The sequence below is a fragment of the Portunus trituberculatus genome, chromosome 24 (genome assembly GCF_017591435.1).
Source record: "Portunus trituberculatus isolate SZX2019 chromosome 24, ASM1759143v1, whole genome shotgun sequence".
In the NCBI taxonomy this organism is placed as follows: Eukaryota; Metazoa; Arthropoda; class Malacostraca; order Decapoda; family Portunidae; genus Portunus; species Portunus trituberculatus.
Genome location: NC_059278.1, coordinates 12,113,879 through 12,138,955, shown reverse-complemented (window position 1 = coordinate 12,138,955; position 25,077 = coordinate 12,113,879). Strand labels below are relative to the sequence as shown.

The 25,077-nt window shown below is 43.0% G+C and overlaps 1 protein-coding gene across 1 annotated transcript; it reads right to left on the bottom strand.

Moving 5' to 3' along the window:
• Positions 1-12,029: 12,029 nt before the first annotated feature.
• LOC123508179 (Y-box-binding protein 2-A-like) lies at positions 12,030-18,856 on the bottom strand. Its single transcript, XM_045261712.1, has 3 exons — positions 18,798-18,856; positions 17,311-17,419; positions 12,030-12,314 (listed from the first exon to the last, which is right to left on the bottom strand). The coding sequence occupies exons 1-3, from the start codon at positions 18,854-18,856 to the stop codon at positions 12,030-12,032; spliced, it is 453 nt and encodes a 150-aa protein (XP_045117647.1).
• Positions 18,857-25,077: the final 6,221 nt, after the last annotated feature.

The window sequence follows — 25,077 nt, the reverse complement described above, 5'->3', positions numbered from 1 at the left end:
ATTAAGAGGCTTGCCCATTTGCCTCGCAGCTTTCTGGGATTCGTAACTGGGCCCTCTCGATTGTGAGTCGAGCGTGCTAACCACTACACTACGCGGTGTGTGTGTGTGTGTGTGTGTGTGTGTGTGTGTGTGTGTGTGTGTGTGTGTGTGTGTGTGTGTGTGTGTGAGATTCTCCACTGTTGCCTGCTGGTCACCCAGCCAGCCTTTCCCATTACGGATCGAACTCAGACCTCATAGACCGATCTCCTCGTAGGACTGCGACCACAACATACTCCACACACCGGGAAAGCGAGGCCACAACCCCTCGAGTTATATCCCGTACCTACTTGCTGCTAGGTGAACAGGGGCTACACATTAAGAGGCTTGCCCATTTGTGTGTGTGTGTTTATGTGTGTGTGTGTGTCTTTCCTGGACGAGAGAGGAGGAGGTACTTGGAAAAAAGTAGCCTATTTAGGAGCCTCTGATTCAAAAGAAAGACAACTTCCGATAATAATAATAATAATAATAATAATTGTAATGATAATAATAATGATAATAATAACAATAACAATAATAATATTAATTAGAAGAAGAAGAGGAGGAGGAACTATTAGTAGAAGTAGTAGTAGTATCAGTCGAGAAGTTACCTACATGTCACCATGATGCCCAGGTTCAAGTTCAAGTTCAGCAAGTTTATTCCAAATCAATACATACATATTTGAGAAAATAAAGTACATTCTTGGAAAGATCTGTAGATCTCATTGTGCAGACCTATAGACATTATACAGGATTCTATTCACTCAGTCCAAAATAGTGACAATACATTCATGAAAACTCCCAAAAAGATAACATTACAAATCTAAAAATGCGTAAACCTTAGCAATATGAAAAAAAAGAAAATACTATTCACTCAGGAAACAGTGCTGTACGCATGATGAATCAATAATAGATATAATTCCATTGTATACATACATGACAAAAGTATTTAAAGAATTACCGTAGCGATTGAATACGGTAAAGATGCTTTTTACTCTAAATTTGAAGCTATTGACTGACAAGGTATTACTTTCACATTTTATTGATAGAGGGAGTGTTCCAAATTTCAGGAGCAAGACACATACTAGACTTCCGAAAGAGAGTAGTTTTAAAAGGAGGGCAAACCATATTTATCTGGTTACTTCGAGTGGCACGTGAATGTTCTTGAATAGAAAAAATGTCAGCATTATTCGACTCATATTTTTTCTTGTAGAATGTCATTCTTAAAATAGATTTTTGTTTTTTAAATGATACATCAAATTATAATAGAGAGTTAACATTGATTCAACAGTTAATTTATCTCAAACACAATACAACATTTCAGTGATTTTTGATAAAGTTGCAGACATATAAGCAATATGTTCCCTCCACAAAAGGTACTTGAGCCTTCCATCTCCTAAATCTCATGTACTGCCTGGAATCATTCTAAATCTCTTCAACTTGCCAAACACTCCTTCATAAAAGGGAAATGTAAAAAATCTTTCAAATTCTAACTCCCCTCGTGACTTCTGGCATCTGAGAAAAAATATCTCCAATAACTTTACTTGTTCATCTTTCCCTCCTTTATTTCATCCTGATGGCACCACTGCCATCTCATCTGTCTGTAAAGCTGAACTCTTCTCTTAAACCTTTGCTAAAAACTCCACTTTGGATGATTCTGGGCTCGTCCGTCCTCCTCCTTCCCCCTCTGAGTATTTCATGTCTTAAATCAAAATTCTTTGCAATGATGTTATTCATGCCCTTTCTGGCCTAAACCCTCGTAAGGCTTATGGACCTTATAGGGTCCCTCCTGTTGTTCTCAAAAACTGTGCTTCCATGCTTGCACCTTGCCTGGCCAAACTCTTTCAAGTATGCCTATTCCTTCTTACTGGAAGTTTGCCTACATTCAGCCTGTTCGTAAAAAAAGTGACCGTTCTAATCCCTTAAATTCCTATAGCTGTAATTTCTTTCTTATTTAATGTTTTTTTTAATCTATTCTCAATAGGTAGATTCTCAAACATCTGTCACTTCACAATCTTCTATCTGATCGCCAGTATGGCTTCTGTCAAGGTCGCTCTACTGGTGATCTTTCCTTACTGAGTCTTGATTATCCTTTTCTAGAGATTTCGGTGAAACTTTTGCTGTCGTGTTAGACATATAGCTTTTGATAGAGTCTGGCACAAGGATTTTATTTAAAAACTGTCCTCCTACGGTTTCTATCCTTCTCTCTGCAACTTTATCTCAAGTTTTCTTTCTGACCGTTCTACTGTAGCCGTGGTAGACGGTCATTGTTCTTCTCCTGAATCTATTAATAGTGGTGTTCCTCAGGGTTCTGTCCTGTCATCCACTCTCTTTATATTATTCATTAATGACATTCTTAACCAAACTTCTTGTCCTATCCACTCCTACGCCAATGATTCCATCCCACAAACAGCCTAGTAAGGACCTAAGGGTCTGTTGCTGTTTGTCTTCCTTTTTATTTCTTTGTATACATCTTTCCACTTCCTTTCAGAGATGCTCAACCCTTCAGGAAATCAACAGATCACGCAGGGACGCCTACACTACACCTCCTCTATCAATGTTAAAACCTCAATGTCGGCGACTCCTTGTTTCTTTGTTTTATTATGGGGTTCAGTAGCCATGTTGAAAGCACTGTGAGGACTGCTGACTGTGTTAAGTAGTAGCTGTGGGCACGTGACGCTGTATCAGTGTTTGTGAACAATGGCATATGATTTCCTCAGCCGAGTAGCAGGGATAACATAAAGTGGGAGCTGTGGGCACGTGGTATGGAGGTTGCTAACATAAAGTGGGAGGTTGGTACCAACATAAACAACAACCTGCTTCTTAGATTGGCCCTGAGCCACTCGGGCAGAGTTGTCAACTCAGAATTTGAAAGGCCCCAGATGGGAACCGCCTTGTCGTGGTGGGGGCTTGGGGGCTTGCGTGCCCTGTGACCTGGCGAGCTAGGCTAGAGGGGCTTAGGCCCCTGCTCTGCCCTTTCGAGGGGGAGAGGGCTACCCATGCTAGTACGGTCGCCAGTGAGGGGCCAGACTAAATGGTTCCTACGTAGGCTGCCAGTGGACCAGCGGAGCCACCCGCTGGAGGGATCGCCCAATAGGGGCTGTCCTGTGCTGGATGGTTGGGTGTCCAGGCTGGGATGCTTTGGGAGGGGTCTCAGCTCTGTCGTGGACAAACATTCGTATCATGTGGGGCCTTTTTAAAACGACTGGTCCGCATGGGGACGAGGTACCCCGTCCACGGCAGCCAGCGCTTCCTCCCATTGTAGTCCCAGTAGGTGGTTTCCCTTGCCCTGGAGCCAATTTTTGTGTAGCTGTTTTTTATGGGAAAACACAAAAAACATTCAGGTTCTCGTGAGGTGGCTGACCTGGCCCACGAGACGTCATCTTCAGGTCTGAGTAAGGAGGAGGATTCCCCTCCACAAGGGCCTCCACAGCAGTCTCCTGTTCTGGAAGTTCTTTTGAGGGATGCATTTCTGCTGCATATGACTCTCTTGTAATGGTAAATGTTAATCCATCATTTTCCTATCATGCCTTGCACTCACTTCTCAAGGCGTATGGTACGGTTGTTCGCATTCGACTGGTTTATGATAAGGACTTTCCTTCTAACCGCTGCTATGTAACGTTTATGTCATGTGATGAAGCTCGTTTAGCTTATGAACATGTAGCATCTCTGCCCTCGCCGGCCATGGCTTTAAAACTGAATTTCTCCAGTCACGTAATATTTCAGACAGTGACATGGATTACATCCCAAATGTTTTTGAAAACTATTTAGAGAATTCAGTTCCAGCAGTCCGCCAGATCCCACCTCCACGTTGGTTTGTGGCGTACTATAGAAATGGGCGTGGGAATTTCATCCATGCCTCCCGGTACCTGTCCAAAGAAATCGGCACGATTCCTGAGGGGAATCTGAAAAAGTATGGGAAGGGGGTGCTTGTGCGAGCAAAAGATCTTACGCAAGCTAGGATGTTGCAACATCTCCCATGCCCTTCTGACAGCATGTTTGAGACTGTTAAGGCTCATCCCACCTTTAACTATAGCAAAGGTTGTGTTTATAGCCAAGACCTCTATGAATTCCCAGAAGAGGAAATACTAGCAATGTGCCTAGCTCAGTACAAAAGGTGACTAAGATGAGGAACTCCTCCAACATGGTCCTTCTCACTTTTTTTGGGTCCACCCTTCCTGACCGTGTTAATATCGGTCCTATCAACCTTAGGGTGAGGCGCTTTGTTTCTCGCCCTCTTCAGTGCTTCTCATGCTATGGGTACGGTCACGGGAAAAGCTCGTGTAAGGAAGCTTCCCGATGTGGTAATTGCTCTGCACTCGACTCGCATTCAGAGGAGCATTGCAATGGTGCAGCTTATTGTTTTCATTGTCGTGATGCTCACCAGGTACGTTCCAGGCAATGCCCCAGGTATCGCCTGGAGCAGGACATTCTACAGCTTGCCAATAGTCAGTTTATCAGCCTCGGTAGCGCCCGCCGTGAACTCCTGTACCGCCAGAAGGATGGTACTGGTGCGACATCCTATGCTTCATTGGCCGCTCGCTCTTCGGCTGAGTCTGCCGGTCCGAAGACAACTCCTCCTGCTACCTCTCGCTCTGTTGGGGCGGGTGGTACTGTTTATCTGGCTAACAGGTTTGCCATTTTGGCTGATGACTCGGTTGAGTCATCTCTTAGAAGTGACGAGAAAAATACGGACTTGAACAAAGTCACCCATGTAGTAGATGTCCATTTGCCACCTGTATCTCCTAAGCCTTTCAAGGGTCTAACTAAGCGGCACCGCGGCTCTGCGGAGTCGTTAGATTTAGCTCAGCATAAGCAGTCTAAGTTTTCTCCCGGTGCTTATAATCGTGAGTCCTCCAGGGACCGCTCTGCTAGGGTAGCTCCAGTAGTTTCTGTCCAGCCTTCTGTGACGCCCTCCGTCTCAGATCGGGCTTCTTATGATGAGGACGGTCTGAGCATGGAGACGTCCGATGATATTGTCATAGCCGTCCCTCGTGGACCAACTGTATCGGAAAGTGCAGTCCTGCCTGATCCTCGTCCTCCGAGGACCAGTAAAAGTGATGATAGTTCGCATCACCCACCGATAAGCCGAAAGGCTGAGGTCCAACGACCCGGCACACCTCAATTCCCGGTGTCTTCTCGTCGTTTGATTATTTCTAGTCAGGTCAGTCACGGGCAGCCTCAAAAGGCTCGCTCGTCCACTGCACCCAAATAGTCGTCTTCAAGCTTCTACAATGGAACTGTAGAGGCCTTCGCGCCTCGTGGGGGGAACTCCGAGCTTTGCTGTCGGAGTTCTCTCCAGCCTGTGTAGCTCTACAAGAGACTATGATAGGTGATAGTACTTATTCTAGTCCTCCTGGCTAACGTGCTTTTTAACACTCCTTTCCCTGACCAGGGCCACCACGGTGGCACAGCTATTCTAGTCCGTCAGGATATACCTGTTATCCCGGTACAACTTAACTCTCCCTTCAGGTGGTTGCTGTTAAGGTCTTTATGGGACGACTGTACACCATCTGCAGTTTATATCTCCTCCTCGGCTTCCTGTCTCCAGGGGTGAGCTTGACGGCCTGGTGCGTCAGCTGACTCCGCCTTTTCTTTTGTTGGGAGATTTTAACGGCCGTCACCCATTGTGGGATGAAGGTGCTAGTAATCCTCGTGGGGTTTTAATCGGTTCTTTTATTGAGGATGAGGGATTGGAGATTTTAAATTCTGGGGATGTTACACATTTCCACACTCCTACTGGGACTTTTACAGCTATCGATCTTTCTCTTTGTACATCTAATTCTTTCCTTGATTTTAATTGGCGAGTCCTACCGGATTTACACGGTAGTGACCACTTTCCGATTTTATTGCAATCTGTGAAATCTGAGCCACAGTCCCGGCCACCACGCTGGGTTTTAGACAAGGCAGATTGGCGTCGATTCACAGACCTTAGCTCTTTTATTCGTCCGCTGGCTGACTTTTCTACTTGTGCTGAGGCTGTTGATTATTTTACTGATTTTTTATTTCTTTAGCCCTTCAGACAATCCCTAGGACGTCAGGTCGCTTTACTAAGCGTCCCGTTCCTTGGTGGAACGCAGCATGCACTGCAGCGGTAAAGAGAAACGGGCAGCTTTCTCTCGTCTCCGGCGACATCGTGGGGACCCGCAGTGCCTGGAAGCTTTTCGGCGATGCCGAGCTCGGGCCCGCCGCATTTTGAAAGAGGCACAAAGAGCCTCGTGGAAAGCCTATGTCTCTTCCATAAACGTCCGCACCCTCTTACGGATGTCTTCAACAAAGTCCGCCGAATTGCTGGGAAGTATTCTGCTCCTTCCCCACCAATTTTGTTGTCTGCTGGGCGAACGGTGGCAGACCCTAGGAATGTCGCTGACCTCTTCGCGGAGCACTTTGCCAGTGTTTCCCAGAGGCATCCTGCAGCTCCGGGCGCACGTCACCGCCAGAGAATGGAATCTCTCGGCATAAACTTTTCTTCCGCTGGAGGAGTCTTATAATGTCCCTTTCTCTGCTTCCGAGTTGCGGACTGCTTTGTCCCAGTGTCACGACTCTTCTCCTGGGCCAGATGATATACCTTATGCCTTCTTGCGCCACATGTCTGACACTGCTTTTAACTTTCTTTTAAATCTTTATAATATGATTTGGCATACCGGTGACTTTCCATCTTCTTGGGCTGTGGCAGTGGTTCTCCCATTTCCGAAGCCTGGGAAAGATAATCTCCAGGCTACGAACTACCGTCCTATATCTTTAACGTCCTGTATTTGCAAAGTGTTAGAAAAGATGGTAAATATAAGACTCATGTGGTATTTGGAGAGGGAAGTACTTGTCACCGGTACAGTACGGCTTCCGAAAGATGAGGTCTACTACTGATGCTCTTTTATCCCTAGAGTCTTCCATTTGTGAGGCCTTCGCTAATCACCACCATCAAGTAACAGTCTTTTTTGACCTGGAGAAGGCCTACGACACGGCTTGGTGTCATGGCATTTTACAGTCTTTGTTTAATTTTGGCCTTCGTGGCCACCTTCCTATTTTTATCCAGCAGTTTTTATCCAGACGTTTTTTACGGGTTCGAGTTGGGAGTGTTCTCTCCGATGCTACAGCTTTAAATGACGGTGTCCCACAGGGAAGTATTCTTAGTGTTACGCTATTCGCAGTTGCAATAAATGGTGTTATAGATACTCTACCGGATGGCATTCACAGTTCTTTATATGTGGACGACTTGTGCATCTCTTTTGCTGCTTCTAGGATGTCACTGATTGAGCGCAAGCTCCAACTGGCGATCAATAGGGTGTCCAGTTGGGCCAACATGAACGGTTTTCGATTCTCCACCTCGAAGACCGTAGCCATGCATTTTGTCGCAACCGTGGTGTCCATCCAGACCCGGATTTATACCTCGCCAATAGACGCCTCTCATGCGTGGAGGCGACTCGATATCTTGGCCTTTTATTTGACAACCGTCTCACCTGGGTTCCCCATTTTCGCTCTCTTAAGGCGTCTTGTCGGCAGGCACTATCCCTTCTTCGGGTTTTAAGTCATACCTCTTGGGGTGCGGACAGGGACACGTTGCTGTTGCTTCACCGTACACTCATACTTCCGAAGCTGGAATACGGCTGTGAGATCTACTCATCCGCAACAGATGCACGACTACGCTCGCTTGACCCCGTGCATCATGCTGGGGTCCGCTTGGCTACGGGTGCATTTCGGACATCTCCAATACCTAGCCTTCTAGTGGATGCTGGTTTCTGGCCGCTCGACCTCCGGCGCCAGTCTTCGATGCTCCGGTGTTGGTTTCGCACCCACCGTCTGCCTGATTTTGTCCCCTGTGTGTCAATGTTGCGGGACTCGCGCTCGCAGGCGTATGTCACTCGACCGAGTCTCCCTAAACCTTTTGGCCTACGTGTTGCAAATCTCATGGCAGAGTTATCTATCGACCCCACTCCTGTGTACTCTTTCCGTCTCCCGCGAGTTGGTTATTGGCAGCTTCCTGTTATCTCATTATGCCCTGCCATGGATGGCAAGAAGGATTTTCTGCCAGCTCTGTCCCACACACGGTTTTAGAACACTTTTTATGCATTCTGATGATATCCCTGTTTTTACTGATGGCTCCAAATCCGACTCAGGCGTTGGATTTAGTGTGGTTTTCCTCTTTTTATCGGTCTGGCAGCCTTCCTTCAGTGGCATCCGTTTTACTGCGGAGCTGTCTGCCATAGTCCTAGCTTTACAAATAATTTTTACTCTACCGGTTTCGTCTTTTACAATTTTTAGTGACTGTCGCAGTGCTCTTACTTCTCTCTCTTGCACTATATCCTTTAACCCTTTGGTTTTATCAGCCCTGGAGTGGCTATACCTTCTTACACAACGAGGATATCGTGTTGGGTTCTGTTGGGTTCCTGGTCACGTTGGTGTTCCAGGGAATGAACACGCAGATCGCCTCGCTAAAGAGGCAGCAAGTCGCGCTCCATCTCCTGCGTCTGTTCCGTTTCGAGATGTCTTTCCTCTAATTCGTGAGGCAGTTGCAGCAATCTGGCAGAGGAGATGGCTAACGGGGGTCGCAACCTCGAAAATGGGAGAGATCACTATTTCCTCTATCCCTCACTGGACATACACCCATGTTCGAGATCGACGTTTACAGACTTTATTGGCGCGACTGCGTATAGGTCACACGTACCTTACACAGAGGTACCTGTTGACCAGGGACCCTCAACCTTACTGTGATGACTGCCTGGTGCCGCTTACCGTGCGGCACCTATTGGTAGAGTGCCCTAGTTTGATAGAGTTACGACACCGCTACCTCTACCGCTGTCGCGGTAGAGATAGCGGTGTCTATTATATCTCAAAGGTCCTTGGACCAAAGTGTCTGGCCCAAGGCCATGACGTTTTTAGATTTTTGGGAGAAGGTGGCCTTCTCCCAAAGTTGTGAATTTTATTTAATTTCATTATATGTATTTTAATGTTTTATGTATATTATTGTAGCTTTTTGTTTTTAATTACCATTAATTTTATCGTTTTTACTTGTTTTAGCTATTTTATGCATTTTATTTAATTTTATTATATGTATTTTTAATGTTTTATTGAATTTTATTGTAGTTTTAGTATTGTTTGTTACCTTTGATTTTATCATTTTTTATTTCTTTTAGTTTTTATAAACTACATTGTATTAAGTAAAATATCGTAGCGGCGCCATATGACCGTTGATGTTGCGGCGCCTAAAATTAAAATCCATCCATCCATCATGATTTCTTTGATTTTCTTTTATTGATAAAGCATTACATATCTATAATATCATTAATATCACGTAATTCAATCACCATTGCTTGTTAGAAATGCATACATCAGGCGTCTGGGATACTGGTATCACATGATAGCTAAAAAAAAAAAAAAAATACATGATGGAGAGGAAAACACGTACTGAAATGAGTCATATTGCGCTAAATTTTCAGCTAAAAAAAAAAAAAAGCGCTAAGCCACTAAATAGAAAAACTCGCCGCTAAGTAACAGGAAAACGTGCTAGATTTAGCCCCAAAAGCGCTAGGTTGGCAGCACTGTGCGCGGGGCCCACTACGTCCTGACACATCGTTATATCCTGCTACACCCACCGGCGTCGGCCGCTTCTTCCTGTGACCCTTTTAGCTTGCGTGTTGCTTTCACCACGATATTTATATTTCCACTCCTCTATTGCCTGCTATAATGAATATCATATCTTTGTATTCATATAGGATCATGCCATGAGGATCACTTTGACTCCGTGGTGCTGAGTAATAGTGAACAACTAATGAAATAGTGCTTCCTTGGGCATGAACTACTTGCTTTGGAACTTCATCTGGCAGAGAAGGACTCAGTGGAGCACGCAATCCTCAATGGCATATGACTTCCTCAGCCCCAGAAAAAGGATAACTTAAAGCCGCCTTATATTTGATTGCATATTCTTGTGACAACACTGTAGTGACGTATCATCCCTGGGAGCCAATGAGCACTCTTAGGCGGGCTAGCAACCCCCACCCGCCAAAAGCAACCAAACTTTGTGGATGCTATTAGACGAGAGTTGCTATGCGAGCGGGAGGTTGGTACGAAGGTTGTTCCTACCAACATACAGTAAACAACAACCTTGATTATTGGATCCGGCCCCAGTACTCAGTACAGTACCGGTAGTCCACAGGCCTTAAGAAAGGGATTCTTTATTGTACTCAGCAAAGGTTTTTAACATTTCAGGCAATGTACAGTCACCTCCCCGTTAACACTAGGGTTATGTTCCTGGAGACGTCGTGTTAACAGAAATCGTGATAACAGAACATAATTTCTCCAGAAGAAATAATAGTAATAATTGGGGTTACGTTCCTGGACCTCGGGAAAGTCCGTCTATTTTCGAATTTTTTTTACAAAAATTCCTAAACAAACACACTAGTAATACATTTGAAGGGTGACATAGTGCACGAGTTTAACAAAACTGCAAAAAATGGTCTGTGAGTTTACGCTGTGAGGGCTAGCTTCACAATGAGTACAACAGGCAGAGAGTGGGAGCACTGGAGTCAGTCACAGCGGCTCTCCCGCGCTCTGGCGGCGGGATATTCAACCAGAGTAGGCGGGAAAATCAAACTCGCGTAATATCGAACATTTCGTGTTAACAGACTATATATTAATAAATTTCAAGTCGTGTAAGATCAAAATCGGGGTAACAGAACACGTTTTAAAAGGGAAGTGCCTGTATTTGCATACAACTGTAAGGCAGTTAGAGATGCTCCACAAGGCAATAGCTGCAACGATCTCTTTCTTGCCTCTGCTGCAAAAAGTTGAGAAAAAGTATTATATATATATATATATATATATATATATATATATATATATATATATATATATATATATATATTTCGGGAGGAGGCCGTTAAGTATGCATGTGTTGTTGAAGTCTATAGCAACTTGAGCATTATTCCTTTTGAAAGAAGTTTTTGTATTTTTTGCACAAGGATGCGTTTGTCTGGTTGTAGATTTTGGAGGAGTGCGCCAAAATCCATATTGCTCTCGAGACGTCTTTCGGTCCTGTCTGGACCTTCTTCAGGAGAAGAGTGAGGAGACTGGAACAGGAACAGGAACTTAAATAGAAAAGACGGACAGGGAGGAAGTGGGGACAGGAGAAGAATAGATGGGTGATAAGAAGGGAGCTTTAGTAAAAGAATAAAGTCACTGGGGCTTGACCCAGGTGCAAGATGATGATGAGTGTTGCTGAGCTACTGTTCTTCAACAGAGGTGGTGCAGTTGGTTACTTCGGCAGCTTCTTTAGGTTGATGGGCGGGGTGGCAAGGTCTTGTCAAGGATGGCCGCAGCGTCGATGTTGGTGGCGTCAGGGGTGGAGAAGATGTCTACATGAGTCCTCCACGGTGTGCAAGTTGATGGACCGTGTGCTGGTTTGTTATCCATTTCATCCTGTCTTGCTTGTACTTGTCGAATCCCTTTATTATATCTGAGAAGGTCATCTTGTTGGGCTGTGGGTCTTCACGTCTGGTGCCAGGGTTCTTCCTTCTCAGCTGGTAGTGGATGGTGTGTAGTTCCACCGCGTCGTCCTGGTCAACTGTCTCCCCCGTGGGCTTGGTTGGGGAGTCGGTTTGGCTTCGGATGCCGGTTTTTTGGAGGTAGATTTCTTCTTATTTTTCTTGTGTGTTGTCCAGTCATCTTCGTCTGCTGGTGGAGGCTCGACAATCAGAAGTGACTGGTCCGAGTCGCTGCCTTCTACGTCGACGATCTCGTCTTCTTCTTCTTCTTTTTCTTCTTCTTCTTCCTCCTCCACTTCTTCGACGGTCGCAGTCTCTTCCACTGGGTCTTCACGGCAAGGTTGATTGTCATCTTGGCAAAGCGGCTGGTGACTTTTCGGCGGTTTTGGTGTGTGGGAGTATGAGGTTCCGAAGGCTTGTTGTGGGATCCTTATACCAGGTAGACCGTTGTGCTTCAGCAGGAATGGGATAAGAACTTGCAAGCGACGGACGTTGCTGCCAGCAAGGACTTTTGCCGTGCAAATGCAAGCTGTTATCTTAGCTTCCATATCCCCATGTCCTGAGAGGTGGTTTTGGGCTTGAAGCACATGCTTTGGTGTTGTTGCCGGTCCTCGCAACATCTCGGGCTTCCAGTCCTTTGTCTTCCTTGTAGACGGTGAAGTGTACCTTATCACCTTCACGAAGGAGACGTTTTTGTAAAGACCGCTTTAGGCAGAAGAAATGTACAAAAACATCTGTTTTTGTATTGTAGTCACTGATGAAAACATAGCTGCGCTTAAAGTTGTACCACTTGATCTGGCCGTGATGCTGCTGGCTTGCCATCTTCGAGAGAACTCCAGGGAGACTGTTGAGTTGAGTTGAGGGGGGGATAGAAAAGATGGGTGAAACTATGAAGAGTTAAAGTTGGTGGAAAGGGAAGTGTTGAGGGTTATGGTGAGAAAGGAAATAAAGTGAGTGGGAGTGTAAAGGTGATGGGCAAACCGTCTTGCTAATACTTACTATTTTTCTCTTGCGGAGTGCTTCGTCCCTTGCCTATACTCCATTTGCTTTACATTATGTTTTAGGCTCTTTATCAAACTGATGTCTTTTTTTTTTTTTTTTTTTATTTCCTGCTTTGCCTCTCTCCGCTGCCGGTTGTCTGCAGACAGTGCCGGTGTCCACCACCCCTTACCGGGGAGGGGAAATGATAACGGCAGAATCCACACATCCTCCCCAGCAACTCAGGGCGCAGAGCAGAGGGCGCATAAAAACTGTCATAGTGTCTTGTGTTGTTTGTTTGTGTATGTTATTTTATTTTGAATACAAAGTTAGATTTAATGGTGGATGTGTTATGGAATTATGGATGGATGTACTGTTTCCTCTCAACTTCTCTCCGCTGCCAGATGTCTTTTACTTAGGGAAGAGGGCCAGCCAAGGGCAAAAAATAGAAAGTAAAAAAAAAGGCCCACTTGAGTGCTGGCTCTCTAAAAAGTGTAAAAAGTGCCAAAACCGTCAGCCAGAATTAGGGGACCAAATGCCTCGATACCTCCCTCTTAAAAGAAGACAAGTTGTAGGAATTCGGAAATACAGATGCAGGGAAGGAGTTCCAGAGTTTAGCAATGAAAGGGATGAATGATTGTGCGTACTGGTTAACTCTTGCATTAGAGAGTTGGACACAATAGGGATGAGAGGAAGAAAAAAGTCTTGTGCAGCGAGGCCCCAGGAGAAGGGGAGGCATGCAGTTAGCAAGATCAGCAGAACAGTTACCATGAAAATAGGAATAAAAGATAGAAAGGGATGCAACATTTCGGCGGTGAGAAAGAGGCTGAAGACAGTTAGTGAGACGAGGGGAGTTGATGAGACGAAGAGCTTTCGATTCCACCCTATCAAGCAAAGCTGTGTGACTGGAGACCCCCAAACATGCGAAGAGAACTCGATACAGGGACGGATAAGGCCCTTATACAGAGTAAGCAGTTGGAGAGGCGAGAAAAACTGGCGGAGACGCTTCAAAACACCTAACTTCATAGAAGCTGTATTAGCAAGAGACGAAATGTGAAGTTTCCAGTTAAGATTATGAGCAAAGGACAGACCGAAGATATTCATTGTGGAAGAGGGAGACAGTTGAGTGTCATTGAAGAAGAGGGGGTAGTTGTCTGGAAGGTTGTGTCAAGTTGATAGATGGAGGAATTGAGTTTTTGAGGCATTGAAAACTACTAGATTTTCTCTGCCCCAATCAGAAATCTTAGAAAGATCGGAAGTCAGGCGTTCCGTGGCGTCCCTGCGTGATCTGTTGACTTCCTGAAGGGTTGGTCATCTCTGAAAAAACGTGGAAAGATGTAGGGTGGTATCATCAGCGTAGGAGTGGATAGGGCAAGAAGTTTGGTTAAGAATGTCATTAATGAATAATAGAAAGAGAGTGGGTGACAGGACAGAACCCTGAGGAACACCACTATTAATAGGTTTAGAAGAACAGTAGTCGTCTACCACAGCAGCAATAGAGCGGTCGGAAAGGAAACTTGAGATAAAGTTGCAGATAGAAGGATAGAAGCCGTAGGAGGGCAGTTTTGAAATCAAAGCTTTATGCCAGACTCTATCAAAAGCTTTTGATATGTCTAACGCTACATCCTCTCTAAAAGAGGATGACCAAAACTCAGTAAGGAAAGCCAGAAGATCACCAGTAAAGCGACCTTGACGGAAGCCATACTGGCGATCAGACAGAAGATTGTGAAGTGACAGATGTTTGAGAATCTTCCTATTCAGGATAGATTCAAAAGCTTTAGACAAGCAAGAGATTAAAGCTATAGGACGGTAGTTTGAGGGGTTAGAACGGTCACCCTTTTTAGGAACAGGCTGAATGTAGGCGAACTTTCTGCAGGAAGGAAAGGTAGAAATCGATAGACAAAGTTGGAAGAGTTTGGCCAGGTAAGGTGCAAGCACGGAAGCACAGTTTTTGAGAACAATAGGAGGGACCCCATCAAGTCCATAAGCCTTCCGAGGGTTTAGGCCAGCAAGGGCATGGAAACATCGTTACGAAGAATTTTAATTGTAGACATGAAATAGTCAGAGGGAGAAGGAGCCTCCCGACAAGCCCAGAATTGTCCAAGGTGAAGTTGTGAGCAAAGGTTTGAGAAAAGAGTTCAGCTTTAGAGACAGAAGAGATGGCAGTGGTGTCATCAGGATGAAATAAAGAAGGGAAAGATGAAAAAGTTAAGTTATTTGAGATGTTTTTGGCTAGATGCCAGAAGTCACGAGGAGAGTTTGAGTTTGAAAGATTTTGACATTTTCTATTTATGAAAGAGTGTTTGGCAAGTTGAAGAACAGACTTGGCATGATTCTGGGCAGAGATATAGAGTGCATGAGATTCAGGAGATGGAAGGCTCAAGTACCTTTTGTGGGCAACCTCTCTATCATGCATAGCACGAGAACAGGCTGAGTTAAACCAAGGTTTAGAAGGTTTAGGTTGAGAAAAAGAATGAGGAATGTACGCCTCCATGCCAGACACTAACACCTCTGTTATGCGTTCAGCACAAAGAGATGGGTCTCTGACACGGAAGCAATAATCATTCCAGGAAAATCAGCATAATACCTCCTCAGGTCTCCCTAGCTGGCAGAGGCAAAACGCCAGAGGCACCTTTGCTTTGGGGGATCCTGCGGAGGGATTGGAGAAATAGGACAAGATACAGAAATGAGATTGTGATCGGAGGAGCCCAACGGAGATAAAAGGGTGACAGCATAAGCAGAAGGGTTAGAGGTGAGGAAGACATCAAGAATGTTGGGCGTGTCTCCAAGACGGTCAGGAATACGAGTAGGGTGTTGCACCAGTTGCTCTAGGTCATGGAGGATAGCAAAGTTGAAGGCTAGTTCACCAGGGTGGTTAGTGAAGGGAGAGGAAAGCCAAAGCTGGTGGTGAACATTGAAATCTCCAAGAATGGAATTCTCAGCGAAAGGGTAGAGGGACAGACTGTGCTCCACTTTAGAAGTTAAGTAGTCAGAAGAGTTAGGGGAGAAATAAACAGCAGAAATGAATTTAGTTTGAGAGTGACTGTTAAGTCGTAGCCAGATGGTGGAAAATTCGGAAGAATCAAGAGCGTGGGCACGAGAGCAAGTTAGGTCATTGCACACATAGACGCAACATCCAGCTTTGGAATGAAAATGAGAATAGAGAAAGTAGAAGGGGAACAGAGAAGGGGCTACTGTCAGTTGCCTCAGACAGCTGTGTTTCGGTGAGGAAAAGAAGATGAGGTTTAGTAGAGAAGAGGTGGTGTTCCACAGATTGAAAATTAGATCTAAGACCGCGAATGTTGCAGAAGTTAATGTAGAAAAAGTTGAGGGAGGTGTCAAGGCATTTGTGGTCATCAACAGGAGAGGTGTCAGACCTGGGGACATTTTTTGGTCCCCTCCCCAGAAGGGGACTCCGAGGCATTTATTTCGGGTCCCATTTTTCTTTTTAATTTTGATTTGAAGTGAAGGGTGTATGTGTGGTAAGTGCTTGCAGTTTCGTGTGAAGAAGGAGAGTTGTTATTAGAGGGTAGGCTGTGACTGGCCCCCATAAGTTGTGAGACACAAAGGGAAACATTCAGCGAGATCACAACTAGCTTTAATGGAAGGTTCACAGCATCCCCTGAACTAGTGCTATTAGATCTCACTGGGAGTGTCTGTCTGCAGACAGCGCCGGTGTATACCACCCCTTGCTGGGGAGGGGAAGTGGTAACTGGAGCCACCATGCTCTACACGACCGTTAGAGAGGCCACACATCCTCCCCAGTAACTCAGGGTGCAGAGCAGAGGAGTGAGCAAACCATCCATGTGCCTTGTTTGTTAGTTGTTATACTATATATTCCAGATCATGTGGTGTTGGTGTGATGATGTATGTTTTATGTCATATGTCTGCAAGGTAGGTATTCCTGGTAAGTGTGCTATTTTGAGAACATGGGGGGTGGGCTAATTTTGTTAAGATACTTTATACGTTTCCTGAACCAATTGTGTTCAGTTTCGTGTTTGTAACCATCTATTGCTGTAATGTATGTTGTATCCTTAACGATGTTCTCAGTTTTTTGTTTAATTGTGTTTCCTCTTTTATGGATTGTGATGTTTAGAGAATACAGGTTAGATAGTGAGTGCAGTTCTGTCGTTTTTGTATATGGATATTTCTCTTGGTGTGCAAACCTCAATGCTCTGTTTTGTATTCGTTGTAGTGAACGCATTTGTTGTTTTGAGAGTGCATTAAGTGTGTAGGTTGGGTATGTTAGGATAGGAAGGACACATGCTTTAACTAAGTGTATTTTTATGTTGGTGTTTAGCATTTCAAAGCGTTTTATTACTTTGAGTGCAAGGGAAGCTTTTTGGTGACATGTTTGCTGTATCCACGTGGACAGAGTTTTAATCCTAGTACGCTTGCTTCATTAGAGTAGGGTATTATATTTCCTTCAATGTTAACGGGGTTGTCCTCAATAAAGCTATGGGGAGGATAGTGAATTTTGATGTGTTGGTTTTTATTTGTTCTCAAAATTATTTATGTTTTTAATTTCCTTCTCTATCTTTTTTGTCAGCATTTTTCTTGATTTGCTTGCTTGAGTTATGATTTGTGTAATGTTGTCTCCGTATTGTATGTTTATCCCATCTGTAATTGTTGGGGGTATGTCGTATGTATATATTGTATAAATTGTGGGTGATAGGCTGCTTCCTTGTGGTACACCACTGTGGAGTTGAAATCTTTGGCCTTTGAAGCTATTTAGTGAAATAGAGGCTGATCTATTGTCGAGAAAGCTACAAAGTAGTTTTGTTATTATTTTAGGGAGTTGTATCTGTTGTAATTTGTATTTGAGACCATTTATCCTTACCTTGTCAAATGCCTTGGAGACATCTCTTAGAACTATACAACATTGCTTTTTGTCTGAGACGGCTTTTGAAATGGTTTCTGTGATAGTCGCTAGGTCTGTGTCTGTTAATCTGTGTTTGCAGAAACCATGTTGTGAGTCAGGTAGTATATCATTGTTTTCTAGGAATGTTCTAACTCTCATGTTGATTACTTCTTCATAGATTTTGCCCGGTACTTCAAGTAGTGAGATGGGGTCTGTTGTTAGTTTATTTGGTTTAGGAATCAACTTTATTTTAGAGTGTCTGAATATGTTTAGGAAATATCCCATAGAAAGTTAAGAAGTTTAGTGAATATTTCTAAAACTTCATTGGGTAGATTCTGTAAAATGGTTTTATTTATTCTAGTTTGTCCTGGTGTGTTATTTTTTAATTTCTTTATAATGTTTTTAACTTTCTGTATTGTGATCTGGGATGTTAAGTAGTTGTTGTTATTTAGGTTATCTGGGTTTCCTTGATGGTAAGGAAGTATTTCTAATATATTGTTGTTGATATATGTGTTAACTATTTGATCGTTCTCTTGATGTTGGGCTTATTCTGAAGACTTTACTCCAGATTTCTCTGAAGATATTTTCTTTGTCTTTTTCTTCATATTATCTTTTTGTTATCTTGTATTAGATACTGTGTTTGATTTGATGTGTTACCTTTTAGTTGTTTTATGTTTTACCAGAATTTCTTTGGATCTTTATAGAGTGTCTGTGCTTGGCTTATTTTATTTTCCCCAATTAATTATGTTCAGTTTTTTTGCATTCTTCTACAATGATGTGTTTTATGGTTTTATAAGTGATATATATTGTACAGGTCCATTCTGATTTTAAACTATATTCCATTAATCGTTTCGCCCACCATTACAGTTCTTTTATACATTGGTTGTATATAGGTTTCTGTGTTTTGTTTGTTCTGGTTGGTATATGTTTTTCCATAGTTGAGGTTATTGCAGTCATCCACTCTTTCATTGAGTTTTCCAAGGTAGTTTGCTTGATGTATGTATTTGTTTTTTTGTTTTAAGTTTTACATCTTGTTTGATTTCTTCCTATGGTCTGACCATTTTATGAAGATCACTTAGGCTTTGGCTTTTTCGGGGATTTCCCGCCAAACCTTGTGCTGGGCAAATTAAGGGATTAGATCCTATGTGTCAATGAGAACCTTGCTCTCCACACACCACCTCTCTCTCTCTCTCTCTCTCTCTCTCTCTCTCTCTCTCTCTCTCTCTCTCTCTCTCTCTCTCTCTGTCCATATAGAATTTACATTTCATGCAAATATATTTCTAACAGAAATCTATACTTACGTATAAATTACTAAAATTTGAGAAAAGAATCTGCCTGTCAGAGTCTCTCTCTCTCTCTCTCTCTCTCTCTCTCTCTCTCTCTCTCTCTCTCTCTCTCTCTCTCTCTCTCTCTCTCTCTCTCTCTCTCTCTCTCTCTCTCTCTCTCTCTTTCTCTCTCTCTCTCACATCCTGGCTGGTAGTGGGAGAGGAAGTGACCCATGGATTAACATGGTCACTTTGACCATGGAGTTGGAGTTGAATGGGACGCTATTGCATGGAAATCTGGGATTGGTAGATAAGGTCTTCGAGGTGGAAGATATGTTGTGGCGATGTTTATTGGGCCTGTACTTGTTTCTATTGCAATTTGTAGTATGTCAGTATCGTAATCATCTTTTATTTTGTGTTTCAGGTTGTGTTTAACGAGAATAACTGTGAACCGTCGTGCATTTCATCGCTGGACTTGATAAGGTAAGTGGTGTAATATAGTATTTTTATATTTTCATTTGTTTTCATCTTGTGACTGTTGAGTAGTATTATTTCTGGGTCAATTTCTCTGTATATGTTACTGAGGATGGTTCTTTTGCTTTTCCAGTGTTGAATATTGTGTTGTACGATTTTTAGTGTGTGTGGTGTGTAAGTGTGTGCCATGTTGTGAGAAGTTGTATGTGATCTTGTGTTGTGGGTGTATTTAGTACCTTTCTTGGTTGTTTTATTTACTTAGATGAATGTCTGTGGTGTGTTTTTGTTGATTTACCTCCTCAGTTTTGCCACTTCGGATTTTGTTAAAAAGAGCATCATCCATTATACACCAACAGTTAGCGAGATCAATATCGTTATTTATAAGGTGACTATAAATTTCCTTTTCATTATACACAGTGTTAGTAAACCTCCATTTGAATTTGCCCTTATCTATTGTAGACTTTAAGTAATTAAGACTGAAAGTGTCTTTCGGCCATCCCTCGCTTTATTTTAGTTATGATTTGCATCCCTAGGTGGGTGCCAGAAATCTTTTCCAATACGGGCATGTCCACAGGTTGGGTGTTGTTGACGGTTGTCATTGGAGTGTTTTTGATTAATGGAATATTGTCAAGGGTCTTTGTGCTTGTTTGAAAAGGTATATTATTGGTGTTGGTGCTTGGCTGTGTGGGGGCTGCAGTATTACATATTGAGGTGTTGGTAGGGGTATTTTTTGTCATTATGTTTAAAATGGCATTAGAAGGTGGGTCCTCTGGTATAATTATACTTGGGAGGTCATTGGCCTTGTAATGTTTATTGAGTTCAGCGCCAAAGCTTCCTGGGTTAATGGAGTTTAGGAAGTGGGCATGAACCAGACACGTCTGAATTTTTATGTGTGTCTATGTCTAGAGAGAGAATTAGTCATAGGTTGGGTGGTAGGTGGTTGAGGGGTGTCGTGTTTCGCAATTTGGCTATATGTCTGAGTGTTACCTTGCTTTCGAGCCTTTCTCTTGCCTGCAATTATTTTTTTTCTTTAAAAACATTTTTTTGCTAGGGCATGGTGGTCCCCATTACAGATGATGCATTGTGTTTTCATTGATTTGCAGTTTTTCCATTCGTGGTCGGTGCTGGAACATTGTGAACAAATTTTGAAATCATTTGTCTTGGGGCATTTGTTTGTCGGATGGTCTTCTATCGTGTAGCACTTTAAACAGGTAAGTACTGGAATGAATTCGTCTAGGCTGATGTTGAAGTGGGGAATACTCATATGGAAGGCTAGAAGACCACTTTTCAATTGTTTTTTTTTTGGCTGCTGTTGAGCTGTTTAGTGTTATCTTAATAATCTTTGTTTTAGGGATTTTGAAAATATTCTCTATTCCTTCACTGAAGAATCCATTTTCGTTGAGAAGCTCATCTTCGATATCTTTTTCTGGGTTGTTATAAATGTGGTCGTCAGTATTCTTTATTATGATGGTCCTTTTGCTCTAATTTCAGGGAGAAGTAAGGGCTGGAATTTTCCGTTTTAAGCATGTCCAAGGTGGAAGGCAAGAAAAGCTCGCTGACGTAGTGGCGGCATATTGCGCCATCTTGGAGGGGAGCGGTGATCCTTTTTGACAAGGTAGTAGTTGTGAAGCCTATGTACCTTGAATTGAGGTGACTACAATCACCAACAGTGCATTTGTGTTGGTACACGACGTTTACTTCCTGCAAGGAGCTCACTGGAGGCAAACAGCTGTTGACTTCCTGAAGGGTTGGTCGTCTCTGAAAGGACGTGAAAAGATGTAGGGTAGTATCATCAGCGTAAGAGTGGATAGGACAAGAAGTTTGGTTATGAAGGTCATTAATGAATAATAGAAAGACAGTGGGTGATAGGACAAAACCCTGAGGAACACCACTATTAATAGATTTAGGAGAAAAACAGTGGCCGTCTACCACGGCTGCAATTGAACGGTCAGAAAAGAAATTTAAGATAAAGTTGCAGAGAGAAGGATAGAAACCGTAGGAGGGCAGTTTTGAAATAAAAACTTTGTGCAAGATTGTATGAAAAGCTTTTGATATGTATAATGCGACAACAAAAGTTTTACTGAAATCTCTAAAAGAGACTCAGTAAGGAATGCCAGGATATCACCTTGACATACAGGCGATCAGATAGAAGATTGTGAAGTGGCATGTTTATGAATCTTCCTATTTAGGATAGATTCAAAAACTTTAGACAAGCAAGATATTTGAGCTATAGGGAGGTAGTTTGAGGGATTAGAACGGTCACCCTTATTAGGAACAGGTTGAATGTAGGCAAACTTTCAGCAAGAAGGCAAGGTAGAAGTCGATGGGCATAGTTGAAAGACTTTGGCCAGGCAAGGTGCAAGCACGGAAGCACAGTTTTTGAGAACTACAGGAGGAACCCCATTAGGTCCATAAGCCTTCCGAGGGTTTAGGCCAATGAGGGCATGGAAAACATCATTGCAAAGAATTTTGATTAAAGACATAAAATAGTCAGAGGGAGGAGGAAAGGGAGGGACAAGCCCAGAATCATCCAAGGTGGAGTTTTTAACAAAGGTTTGAGGGAAGAGTTCAGCTTTAGAAACAGATGAGTTGGCAGTGGTGCCATCAGGATGAAATAAAGGAAGGAAAGATGAAGAAATAATATTATTGGAGATGTTTTTGGCTAGATGCCAGAAGTCACGAGGAGAGTTAGAGTTTGAAAGATATTGATAATTTCTATATATGAAGGAGTGTTTGGCAAGTTTAAGAACGGACTTTGCATTATTCTGGGCAGAAATATAAGGTGCATGAGATTCAAGTGATGGAAGGCTTAAGTACCTTTTGTGGGCGCCCTCTTTATCACGTATAACACAAGAACAGGCTGTGTTAAACTAAGGTTTAGAAGGTTTAGGTTGAGGAAAAGAATGAGGAATGTACGCCTCCATGCCAGACACTATCACCTCTGTTATGTGTTCAACACAAAGAGATGGGTCTCTGACACGGAAACAGTAATCATTCCAGGGAAAATCAGTGTAATACCTCCTCAGGTCACCCCATCTGGCAGAGATAAAATGCCAGAGGCACCTCTGCTTTAGGGGATCCTGAGGAGGAATTGGAGAAATAGGACAAGATACAGAAATGAGGTTGTGATAGGAGGAGCCCAACGAAGAAAATACGGTAACAGCATAAGCTGAAGAATTAAGAGGTAAGGAAGAGATCAAGAATGTTGGCTGTGTCTCCAATACGGTCAGGAGTACGAGTAGGGTGTTGCACTAGTTACTCTAGGTCATGGAGGATAGCAAAGTTGAAGGCTAGTTCACCAGGATGGTCAATGAAGTGATAGAAAAGCCAAAGCTGGTGATGAAAATTAAAATCTCGAAGGATAGAGATCTCCGCAAAAGGGAAGAGGGAGAGAATATGCTCCACTTTCGAAGTTAAATAGTCAAAGAATTTACTATAGTCAGAGGAGAGGTAGACAGCACAGATAAATTTAGTTAGAGTCTAAGCCGGATTGTGAAAAACTCAACAGATAAATCTAGTTAGAGAGTGACTGTTGAGTCTAAGCCAGATGGTGGAAAACTCGAAAGATTCAAGAGTGTGGACACGAGAGCATGTTAAGTCGTTGTGCACTTAACACAACATCCAGCTTTGGAGCAAAAATGAGCATCCAGCTTTGGAGCAAAAATGAGGATAGAGAAATTAGGAGGGAACAGAGAAGAGGCTACTGTTTTCCTCAGACAGGTGTGTTTCGTGTAGAGGAGAGGTGTTCTACAAATTGAAAATTAGATCTAAGACTGCGAATGTTGCAAAAATTAATGAAGAAAAGTTTGAGGCAGGTGTCAAGACATTTAGGGGCGCCAACGAGAGAGCAGACCGACCTGGGGACATTTCTGGTCCCCACCCCAGAATCGGACTCCGAGGCTGGATTTGTAGACGCCATTTTAAATTTTGAATTTTTAAGTGAAGGGTGTGTGTGTGGTAGGTGCATGTAGTTTTATGAGAAGAAGGAGAGTTGTCTTTACAGGGCAAGTTGTGACTGGCCCCTTGAGTTGTGAGGCACAACGGGAAACGTTCAGCGAAATCACCACTAGCTTTAATGGATAGTTCACAGCACCCCATGAACTAGTGCTATTAGACCTCTTTGGGAGTAAATTATCGTTTTGGTTGGTGTCTACTACCTCCTCCTGTAAATGTATCAGTTATATTGAAAAATATTACTGTTGTTATTTCATAAAAATATATTTGTTTATAGCTAAAAAATGGGCTCAAAATGTCTAAGTTAAAAAGGAAATTATATCGCCTCCCCTGAATCCTCCGGCTGATAAGGCTCGCCTTCAATCTCAAAGGATACAGCAATTCAGTTCAGCCACCCCCACAAATTTTTATCCTAGATCCGCCACTTCTGTGAGGGAGAAGGTGGGGAGAAGTAGAAATCTAGGTGTAGAGAAGGAGCTGAGAATCACAAGAGGCCTGGGACGGTGCTCTACATTATGTGTATGGCCGTTCATAATCATCGTCAGATCTCATAGAATGCATGGCCATCAGTGGTCCGATCGTTAGAAGTAGTTGGCCCCTGGAGCGAACACTCATAATTTGTCAACTTTCAATATATAGAATAAAATCGTTCTTCTTGAAATTCTCTTAATAGCTTGGTTGACAATCTGTCAGCACCTGTGCTTTTATTAGGGTCAAGGTTATGCAGGTATTTGTCTGTATCGTCTTCACTTATTTCACCTTTTATTAGCTTTTCGTTTTTTGGATCCTCTAAACATATTGATCGCGGTTGGCAAAGTCGAAATGTCTTCTGTGACAAACAAGCTGTGAAAAATGTTATTTGGGATTGTTCCCATATCATTGCAGTCAATAACAAGTACGTTATTATTATCTTTTATGGGCCCAATTTTTTCTGTGACAGTTTTTTTTTCTTTATTACGAATGTATTCGAAATTGTAACCATTAATATCTACAAATATGAAATTAATATTTAGATGACAAGAGTGCTAATGATATTTCTAATAATTTGTGAAATAATGAAATGGAATGCATAAAGAAACATGAATATGAACACACACACACACACACACAAACACACACACACGACCGGTAGCTCAGTGGTTAGAGCGCTGGCTTCACAAGCCAGAGGACCGGGGTTCGATTCCCCGGCCGGGTGGAGATATTTGGGTGTGTCTCCTTTCACGTGTAGCCCCTGTTCACCTAGCAGTGAGTAGGCACGGGATGTAAATCGAGGAGTTGTGACCTTGTTGTCCCGGTGTGTGGTGTGTGCCTGGTCTCAGGCCTATACGAAAATCGGAAATAATGAGCTCTGAGCTCGTTCCGTAGGGTAACGTCTGGCTGTCTCGTCAGAGACTGCAGCATATCAAACAGTGAAACACACACACAGGTATTTTGTTTGGGTGAATGCTTGTGCATGTGTCTGTATGCATGTCAGTATGAAAGTAGGGAAGAAACACACACACACACACACACACACACACACACACACACACACACACACACACAGAGAGAGAGAGAGAGAGAGAGAGAGAGAGAGAGAGAGAGAGAGAGAGCACTGTCAGAATAAAGCCCTGTTAACGAAGGCCCTCGGTGTATATTCAGCCACACTTAAATTACACGTTTTTAAGGTATGTTCATATAACGAGTTTTGCCTAAATTTCCGTTTTTGGGTGTAAAACAAGCTGGAAAACACTAAAATGGCACGTTTTTGTGAATCATTCCTTTTCTCTATTCCGGCTGATTTTCACACTTTTTTGTCGTTTTGCTGCTGAACCAGGTAAAAAGACTTAATAAACACGTATTTTGGTAGAAATATTCGTTAGATGTCTCATAGAAATAGTGTTTTCTCATTATTTTGCTTTGGTAATCTTCCCACACACCAGCAAATAACACCACTGAGAGTATTCCATTTATCTCCCAATTCTCTCTTCTCTCTTTCACATCGTTTATTATTTCTTGCTCCTATCCTGTTTACTGACCGACTCTCTCTCTCTCTCTCTCTCTCTCTCTCTCT

Bases quoted from the DNA above. Each gene is read 5' to 3' on its own strand.
- LOC123508179 (XM_045261712.1), bottom strand. From the start codon at position 18,856: ATGGTCAAAGTGACCATGTTAATCCATGGGTCACTTCCTCTCCCACTA. The intron at 17,420-18,797 runs GTGAGAGAGAGA...CTGCAAACACAG, and splicing joins CTCCCACTACCAGCCAGGAT to ATTAACAGACACAGACCTAG. The intron at 12,315-17,310 runs GTAAGGATAAAT...GTTCTCTCGAAG, and splicing joins TCTCCAAGGCATTTGACAAG to ATGGCAAGCCAGCAGCATCA.